Source organism: Schistocerca americana, chromosome 3, assembly GCF_021461395.2.
Source record: "Schistocerca americana isolate TAMUIC-IGC-003095 chromosome 3, iqSchAmer2.1, whole genome shotgun sequence".
Taxonomy (NCBI): domain Eukaryota; kingdom Metazoa; phylum Arthropoda; class Insecta; order Orthoptera; family Acrididae; genus Schistocerca; species Schistocerca americana.
In genome coordinates, this window is record NC_060121.1 from 840,114,964 (window position 1) to 840,125,477 (window position 10,514).

The following is a 10,514-nucleotide window of genomic DNA, read 5'->3' on the forward strand; positions in this document are numbered from 1 at the left end:
AAAGACATAACCGAGCAGTATTTGTTTGGGCAGGCTCCAGTTACACACTGTCAAAATGAAATTGGAAATATTTGCCAAAACACCAGAGAAAATGTGTATGACGACTCGTAGGAGGGACACACTGTATATCGTACTCCTGTAATTTACCTTATTATCTGTCCACTATTGTCATTTTAATAGGTGAACCTACTCACTGACTTTATTACATAAATTGAGAGGAAATTCTACTGTAGGATTCAATGTATTTAATTTCAAATTCTTGCCAAATTTTGAGAGAATGGCATAGTTCAGATACAATTTTACGTTGTTTTATTCTGCTCTCACATTGATGACATCTGTCTCCTCTGCATGGAAGAAGACAACTACTGATCATATTGTGAGTATACATGCTAAGAGTACTGATGCTTCGGCTTAGGTATGTGTATGTGTAGGTGCTTTGATATAAATATTCTTAGTAGGAAGTGCAAAGTTTGTCACATCAAACTGCAGTAAAATTGCCTTCATTGTACCTCATCAACAGAAATGAGAAGCAATTTAAACCCTGAAATATGTTTCCCATTATGTGGGAGAAGAAAAATGTACTGATGGACAGGAACAGACAAACAAAACAATAAGAACAGATGATTCCCTTATGATTATTTGACTTGAGCAGCAGCTTCCCCAGCAACAACCAAAATAAATTGCCAAAATTTGTCATTGGCTTTGTCATTCAGTCAACTACATTTGAGTAGTGTATATGTGTGTCACTACCTACCACAATAGTACTCATATATATGCCTGCTAACTCTACGGATGAAGAAGGAATTGGACAAATATGTAATGACGTAAAAGAAATTATTCAATATTTTCAGACAGAAATTTAGTAGGAAATGGAATTTGATAGTAGGGACAAGAGGAGAAGGAAAAGTAGTAGAACACGGACTAGGAGAAAAGAATAAGAAGGAAAACTAACAAGTAGAAGTTTGTCCAGAACACAAGTTGATGCTTGCTATCACACTTAGTTTAGATATCGTGAAAGAGACATGGAGACACTGGAAGGTTCCACACAGATAGAGATTTTGAAGTGAAAAATATTTCAGTGGGCAAATATGCGCTCTGATCATAATTTACTAGTTATGAACTGCAGGACAAAGTCTGAGAAGTAGCAGAAAGTCAGCAAATTTTGGAAATTGGATCTGGATAAGTTCAAACGACCAGAAGTTGTTGAGAGTTTCAAAGAGAGCATTAGGTAACAATTGACTGAAATACGTGAAAGAAATATAAGAAAAGATAAATAGGTAGCTTTGAAAGATCAAAGAGCGAAGGCATCAGAGGAACAATAGGCATATCTTAGTACACTGTCTACATTCAGGTTGCATCTTCTTGTGTGGAGTCAATTCTGCATACTGCTGGAATATCATCAGAATTAAGAGAAGGGTAATAGACTGCAGTTGAATTCAGTTTTGTGATACTGAGGGAGTTAATTCAGGAAATGAGACACTGGAAATAGTAAAGTTTTGCTATTTGAGCAGCAAAATAACTGACATTAGCAGAAGTAAGGAGTGTATAAAATCCAGACTTGAAATAGCAAGAAAACCTTCCCTGAAAAAGAAAAATGTTTGGGTGACAGGTATAAATTTTAAATGTTCAGAAGCATTTGTTTTTGAAAGCATTTGTCTGGAGTGTAGCCTTAACAGTAGTGAAACTAGGATGTTTACTGAAAATGCAAGAGAAAAATAGAAAGGATTTGAAATATGGTGCTACTGAAGAATGCTGAATATTAAGTGATTAGATTGGATAACTAATTATGAGGGAGGACATTAATTTATTTCACAACTAGACTGAAATAAGAAATTGGTTGATAGGACATGTTGTGAGGCATCAACGGATAGTAAATTAGGTATTGGGGAGGCTGTGTGTGTGTGTGTGTGTGTGTGTGTGTGTGTGTGTGTGTGTGTGTGTGTGTGTGTGTGTTAGGGGGTATTGACTGCAGTAAGCCAGTTCTAATGGATGCAGTTTGTAGTATTTACATAGAGATGAAGAGGCATACAAGGTGTAGACAGATGTGGAGAGCTGTGTGAAACCAGTCTTTGGATTGGAGAAGATGTCGACAAAAGCAACAACATATTTTTGAGGAGTGGATGATTCATATTATTGCTGTGAGCCCACCAAGCAACAGCTGCCAACATGACAGACAAATTCCCCCAAAACACTGTTAAGTTACGTTGCTTGATGATAAGGGAAAAGAGAGTAGTGACCTGAAGGTTTAAAACTGTTATGTAGGTAAGCTACCTACTTATTGCACTACAAAAGGAAGAGCTATAAAAGGCCAAGGAGAATTTATGAAATTCATTAATTGCTTCATTCTGTATGAAAAAATAGGGCAGTTTCAAATTTGTTTCTGTCTTTGAAAAATTATACAGTAGTAGTGTTCACATGACCACCCATGAAAGTACTGACTATAGCTGAGTAATTTTCTAAGATATCATCTCTTTGAAAGATAGGACACTGCATTTCAGCTCCACTGCAAAGATGACAGCTGCATTTTGAATGTGTGTACTCCTTAATGTGTAGACATACACACATCAAAGAAAGTTTTGCATCACCTCGGTTCCGAGAGTTACAGAACCTGTACAGAAAATTGGAATAGAGATCAACATAAACATCATTTCCGCCCTTTTTATTGCTCATGAAAACCACACATTGCATATTGTACCCCCATAAAGCGAGACCTTCAGGCGCGACTGCTACGGTCGCAGGTTTGAATCCTGCCTCGGGCATGGATGTGTGTGTGATGTCCTTAGGTTAGTTAGGTTTAAGTAGTTCTAAGTTCTAGGGGACTGATGACCTCAGATGTTAAGTCCCATAGTGCTCAGAGCCATCTGAACCATTTTTTGAGACCTTCAGAGGTGGTGGTCCAGATTGCTGTATAGACCAGTACCACTAACACCCAGTAGAATGCCCTCTTGCATAGATGCATGCCTGTATTCATCATGGCATACTATTCGCAAGTTCATCAAGGCACTGCTGGTCCAGATTGTCCCACTCCTCAGCAGCGACTCGTCGTAGATCCCTCAGAGTGGTTGGTGGGTCACGTCATCCATAAACAGCCCTTTTGAATCTATCCCAGGTATGTTCGATAGGCTTCATGTCGGGAGAACATGCTGGCCACTCTAGTCAAGCGATGTCGTTATTGTGAAGGAAGTCGTCCACAAGATGTGCACGATGGGGGCATGAATTGTCATCCATGAAGACTAATGCCTCACCAATATACTGCCGATATAGTTGCACTGTTGGTCGGAGGATGGCATTCATGTATCGTACAGCCATTACGGCGCCTTCGTTGACCATCAGCGGCGAATGTTGGCCCCCACATAATGCCACCCCTAAATAGCAGAGAACCTGGCTGGTCAGTGTGTCTAAGGCGTTTAGCCTGACCGGGTTGCCTCCAAACATGTCTCCGACAATTGTCTGGTTGAAGGCATATGCGACACTCATCGGTGAAGAGAACGTGATGCCAATCCTGAGCGATCCATTTGGCATGTTGTTGGGCCCATCTGTACAGCACTGCATGGTGTCGTTGCAAAGATGGACCTCGCCATGGACGTCGGGAGTGAAGTTGCACATCATGCTGCCAATTGCGCACAGTTTGAATTGTAACATGACGTCGTGTGGCTGCACGAAAAGCATTATTCAACATGGTGGTGTTGCTGTCAGGGTTGTGTGAAGTATTTCAACAGTTTGGAACCAATCTTCGAATAAGACTTGACTGAACCATCCAGACTTCGACCTGTTATATCTGGTTCCTGGAAGCTGTCCTTGTGTCCAGTATCCCATAGACGTTTGCATTTATAAATGATGTATGCAGGCAGGGTTTCGCCATAGGCTGTATGAGTAAACATCATACCACCTGGTTTAGAAGAGTTAATTTTTCTCTCTGTATAATTGGTTCCTCATTGGAAAATGCAAACTTTTCCACATTGTTCATCAGCTATACTGGCTTTGCTGTAATTTTAGATGTTGGAAGGCCTGTTGACCTCTGGAATCTTTTTCGAGGGTTGCAAAACAGTTCTTAACTGTGTTGATATCAATTAAAAACATAAATAACAGTAAAAAACAGTGTTGAACAGAGAAAATAAAAATTAAGTCATAAAACAGAAAAACATAAAAATGTGTTACCAACTTTTTAAAACTACAGTATCGTTCTCTCATAGCAGAGACATTTCTTAAAATTCTTGTTGACAGCATGGCATTTTGAGGGAAATTGTTTCTGAACTCTTTTGCATTTGGTTGACTTTAGTCAAGATAATGTTTTGTTAATGCCCGAAAGTCAGATTTTGAAAATGGAAATCTCTACTTACATGGTATTCTAATACATGAACAGCAACTAAATTTCTTATTTGCAACTGACTTGGTAAATTACTACAGTGTCTCATAACCAGACAAAATCTTGACTTATGCTCAGAGTCAAAAAATGTTTTTTGAAAGACAACATTTTCGCCTTTGAATGTTGAATGTCAAATTTCAAGCAGAGCAGTAGATTATTGTGGTGGCTGATTCGTAGTTCTTCTCGTGTATCCCTTGTACTAATGCGACGAGTCAAATGTCACGTGATTGTTCGAGCAAGTTCAATACTGTATCGAGTGCTTCAGTGTATAAGGAAATCTCGAACCTCTTAAAGCACATTTGCTCTACCTATCCTTCATAATTCTACAAAATAAATCTGTATGTGACCTCAATAGCCCAAATTTCACCTGTAAAAGTAATACGATCTGTGTCTCAGCCTATTAAACAAAGTAAAAATGTTAAAGTATTTCAATGTGCGAGTGTAAGATGACTCTATACTTTTTGAATGAGAAATTTGGGATGAAACCTGGTCTTATAATCGAGTAAATAAGGTGTATAGGATGTCCCAGGAGGAATGGTCTATATTCAGTGATGTAACAGGAATGATAATTTGAAGGTAAAAAGTGTAGTTAACAGGGGGTATAAAATGGATGTCTTAAGAGCTATGAGCAGTTTGTTTTCAAAACTGTGAAACACCTCTTTTGTTGAATGAGTGCTCATAGCTCTTAAAGTATGTTTTTTGGAGCCAATGTTTACTAGAATTTTTTGTTTTGAAGAAACCTTCATAAACTCCAAAAAACCCAAATTCTGTGTCTGATTACTTGGTTAATTATATCTTCATGATCTGGACACAGAGCCAAGACACCCTAGCCTCATTCCTCAACATCTTCTCTCCCATCTGCTTCATATGGTCCTCCTCAGCCCAACATGCCACCGTACTGGACGTTGACCTCCATCTTTCTATCTTTGTACATTAAATAAATGAAACTAATGACAATAAAATCTTAAATTTGCAAAATACAAATATTTTAACTGTATCTGTTCAGTGAGTGCACGCCACATTCCATCATCATAGAATCATTAGATGTGTAAGTATATTCATTGTTCTGAAATGTAGTACATGCATTTATTGAGACATGCCCTTGAAAACGCAATTTTAAACATAAATATTGGAAAACTATTGTGAACACAAGGGAGGTATTTTTTTATGTAAAATTAGACCGTGTAAACCTACATATACCTGTATACCACAATAAGTAAAATATGCCACTTAGTTGCCACAGTCTACTTTCTGTTTTGACGTGGAGTGGGCCTACATTGAAGTGACTCAAGTACACACACACGACACAAGTCAGTTAAAATTTGATAGCAGTTAAATCTCCACGTCAGTGCAGGCCTTGTACCGAAAATTTTAGATTCAGTCAATAGACAAATACTGTAACTATTATCTGTGCTGGTGACCAAGAGCCATCTAAGACAATTATTCATGACATTGCGTGCCCAAAAGTTTCAGTTGCTGCAACCATCACCGGATTTTTGAATCTGTTGCTTGTCTGTCAGTGGAGAGTGTATACTGAACCACCTGAGAATGACCGGGTCGTTTAAGATACAATCAAGCAGTATCTAATGGATTTAGGCATGATAAACCTAGCTGAATTGACTTGGGCAGAAGCAATCTTCACACCCCTAGAATCCGTTGGTACCAGGGTTGTAGTTGTTGAGTTCAAATTGTGACATTTTTAATGAATCTTGTGATTTAAAGGATGTGTTTACAAACAATTTTAAGTGAAGGGTTTGGAGTTGTCTTTCCGGGTTACATTTTCAAGACCTATCTACCCAGTAAATTTATTTATCTTTGATAGTGAATACAAGCAATTCTGAAAGTGCCAGAGCAGAAGAATGTGAGTGTAATATCAAATTTCTCACCTACCAGTTGAACCCTGTTTCAAAAGTTCCAGAACTTTTTAAAAAAACTTCCGTAACCATAACAGCAAAGGAAAGTAATATCATTGATTGCTGCACCACCAAGATACACGATAGCTGAGAAAGCTTGTGGGAAAGTACGACAGTGGCAGTTATTTCAGTGTTACGTGCAAGTGTCTTGTCTGCAGAATATTGAGCCACAGGATGTGAGAGGCGCTAAATGATTTTACTGAATTTACTCTTGTGAAATCTCAGAGATCTTCGTTGTGTGAACATTTTTGTCATGGATTATTTTTCATTTACTTTTTCTCGTGCAAATGTATACTTTTAATTTTATTATGTTGCTTGCAAGTTGATCTTTGTGCTGTCAGCTTGCAATTCATAATTCTGTTGTCACATTTCAAAACATGATCTTTTAGTGTAAGAGGAATTATTTTCGATCTGTAATGTGATGTTATAACTTCTATTTCACCGACTGGCACCAAAGGACCGAGTTTCTTGTATGTTGTGTGTATAGTAATGTTGTATTAGACATGTCAGATTGTTTCTAAGGATTAGCATTCAGTGTGACTGATTAATTACGTACTTTCCTTCTCCTAGTTTCCTTTATTTGTATATTAAGAGAAGTCATATAAGAAATATTTTATGTGGTGATGCCTTTCACATAGCTTTCTAATGCGGCACATAAAATTTGTCCTTTCAGGTTGATCATTTCTGAGCAGAATTAAAGTGTCAGTTGCAACTTGGAGTTTCAACTAACAAGAAGTATTCAGCAAGCAACTTCTGATGTCTTACAGCATGGAAAATAAATGTATGTAGCAGGATCTCATGCTGTTGGTTACCTTTCCTCCAGCATTAAATCGATATTGCTTTAAAAATTTCCTAAGAAATGTATCCATCCATAAGAGACATATCTAGCATCATGTGAAAGTGCTTAAGAAATTCAGACTTTTATTGTGACTTTCTGATTTTGGTTTTTGAATCAGTTGTTTCTAGCAACTGTGTCATCCCTGTGTTATTCTGAAGCACTGGCAGTAAGGGTCATCAGACTATTTTACAATGCCTTGTGCTTGAGTTCTTGCAGCCTGCACTGTTAATGTGTAACTGAAGTTCTATTAATTTGTGCAGTTTACCTGCTGTTGAATTGTATTATCAATAGTTGATTAGAACATATATAGTTTGTCAGTAATGTATGCATCATTGTCATTTGAAGAATTATTTATTTTTTAAAGAAATTTAATGTGTATTACAGCTTTCCTATTTCTGCTATAGTACAAGGTCAGATAATTTGCTGCCCATAAATGGCTTATCTGTTATCATTGTATTGAAAACAATTGTTTAACACATGGTGAAAATGAAGCATACAGGCACTGACCATTTTACGGACAAAACTTTTATTATTACTGTGTGAATCATTATTTAGGACTGACTTGATACAGATAGAAATTATAATGGTTGTTTCTGAGTATGTTCCTAAGATAAGTGTATTTAAGCTGTACATTGTTGTTATTCAAGTTTGTTTATAATATCTGTTCAAATAACTCATTATTACTGTTAAATAAATCTTTTTTGAAGAACATTTTAGTTAATAGATCACTTCATATAGGTAAATGAGAGAATTCCATGTTTTTCTGTTTTACTGTAGTTTTAAATATGTCTTGTGCAACATAATACAGCTGAGTTAGAATGCACATTGTTGTTTCATTCCTCTTTCATTAATTGTAAATCATTAGCTAAGTTTTGTTCCTGGCATGAGTTTGCTGATTTTATTCTGAGCGACTGAGTGTGTTCACCATTCTGGTATTATGTTCATTTTTAGATAGTTTTTTTTTTTTTTCAGTACCAGATGTGACAGTGTGACAATTTAAAAAACTTATTCACGCCACATAATTTGTGACATGTTTGCATTTCATTTTCATGCTTTCCAGAAGCCGCAGCAATATGAAAATTCTGCTAAAGTGACCTGTGGGTCTTGCAAGTGTACAATTTGAGTAATATTCTTACTTCGGATGTCAAATCTTTGTATATGCGTATACTTTAGTATTATTATTATTATTGTTATTATTATTAATGTTGTTGCTCTTTTGTTAACTGGTCATTTATGGATGACGAGAAACTTAATTTAGCATTCTGACAATTGATTCTCCTGGACCCAGCTTCTTTTCATCAACACAGTGTGTATAGCATTTTATTATTATTATTATTATTATTTTTATTATTTAAATCTGATGTGCAGAGGAATGCTGTTTTCCCGCCGTATTTGGTGCTGTATCTGTACTTCTAAGGATTTGTTTTAGGTGTGACAATCACATGTGGCATCTGTTTGCAACAGCTTTGTTTGCTCACATCTTATCTCTAAAGTGATAGATATCTTCATTCTTCTTTGCAGGTGCTCAGTTTCACCTTTTTAAATCGATGATCTTCACAGATATTTGATTCTTCATTTTGTGTGTGTGTGTGTGTGTGTGTGTGTGTGTGTGTGTGTGTGTGTGTGTGTAAAAGGGAGAAGGAGAGGGAGAGGGAGACTCTGACCGACCTTTAGCTAAAATGTTTCTTTTGTTATGTTTTATGGGTTATTTACAATTTTAATTTAATAAGAACCATTGTATCAGTGGATTTTGTGATATATGAGGATTTTACCAGTTGCTTGGTGCAGCATGTGCATGTTGATGCTATTGAATTCAAAGTTATTTTGTAATTTATTTTTTTTCTGTGTTGTGTGTGTGCTTCAACTCTTATGCATAGAAGGACAGTTATTAAGTAATAATATTACCTTTAGCTTTTCCAGAAAATGTTATTTAGACCCCTGTACTGTTTCTGTAATGAACTTAAACAGTTGCTGAAAAAAAATGCAAGAATTCTATTAATAAGCATAATTACATTGTACATAAGTTAACGAAAAATTATCAATTTTTTTTGTACATATCATTTGGTATTTTCTTATTTGGTGAATGTTCTCCCACCCATATACAGCAATTAATGTGAGTGAAACTAAATTTTTGTTTATGAGCATGCAGTGAAGAATAACTCAACACACCTGGTTTTGAGTTAGCCATTACTTAGTAGTTCATATTTCAGCGTTGCGGATAATATTTTATAAGTTGTTGTGTCGGTGTAACTTGAGCTTTATTGTATCATTGTGTAGTTTAGAATTGAGATAAAAGTAAGTTAAGTAAGTGATGCGTAATGACCTGTTTCATTGGTTGTGTAAAGTAAAAATTAAATTACCTAACTTGGAAGAAGTTAAGTGAATTGCAGTAACAGACCTTTAATAACTCATAATGTATGTAAATATTTTTAAAAAATTGGGCATCAAGGTGGTGTTGCTATTAAGAAACAGGAAGTTTACTACTCATTTTACGTATTGATTAGTTGCAGTAAAATGGTCTGGTTGAAATACCTGTTTGGCTCATTGTTTACTGTACTGTTTTATAAAGCATACAACCATTTCCCCTTCTTCTGAAGTAACTTTACAATTACAAGTTTTCATGTATTTTGCTTGTCTTCTAAATTTTAGTGTAACTTTTAAATTAGTGTGTCTGTGCTGCTCAGTTGATAGCCCAGAAGCAGTGAAAAGAATGTCGTGTGAATACATGCTGAATGTGAGTATTAAAACATTTATCTGTCGACTGCAGAGACAAATTGATGATTTGAAAATTAATAAGTAGAGTAACAGGATGATGTGGTAAAATTTTTTAATGTGTTTATGGTTATTTACATGATAAAAATTATAGATATGGTGTACAGCTGTTTGTATACATACACAAGTAGATAAAGACCTTGTGTTATTCCAGCCCTGAATTAAATTAATTTGTGTGCTTTAAGTGTTGTGAGACTGCAAATATTGATTTCTTTTCCTGTCTTATTCAAAGTATTAAGAAATTACACTCTCTTTCACTAGTGAAGAAGGAGAATAATTCAGTGCTTGATTTGAACTATGGCCCCAGCACTGTCAATGTACAAAAAAGTAGCTCCGATCTAAATTGTGCTACATTTGTGTTAACCATCTCCTCCAAGCGATGGTTATCCAAAAATTGTCTATTGTTGCACATTCATTGTAAACTTTCTTATATTGTTCTTTGTAGGTTATTATAAAGACAAATTTTTATTAATGATTCAGACTAGCTCTGGATGGCAGATAGAAAATAAAAATGATATGATCGTATGGGATTTATTGGCCGGGATATCCCCTTTGGGATTTGGCCGCTGTATTGAAAATCCTTTTTCTTTTTAGTCGATGCCACTTCGGCAATTTGTGTGCCAAT

General features: G+C 36.0%; 1 protein-coding gene across 3 annotated transcripts in view; it reads left to right on the plus strand.

The window, feature by feature from the left end:
• LOC124605477 (nuclear pore complex protein Nup98-Nup96) overlaps positions 1–10,042 on the plus strand; it is a 135,603-nt gene extending 125,561 nt beyond the window's left edge. For all 3 annotated transcript variants that reach the window (XM_047137194.1, XM_047137196.1, XM_047137195.1), the window contains one exon: positions 6,953–10,042. In XM_047137194.1, coding sequence (XP_046993150.1) covers positions 6,953–6,967 — 15 coding nt within the window. In that variant the 3' untranslated portion in view covers positions 6,968–10,042. The remainder of the gene's footprint in view (positions 1–6,952) is intronic.
• The last annotated feature ends 472 nt before the right edge of the window (positions 10,043–10,514 follow it).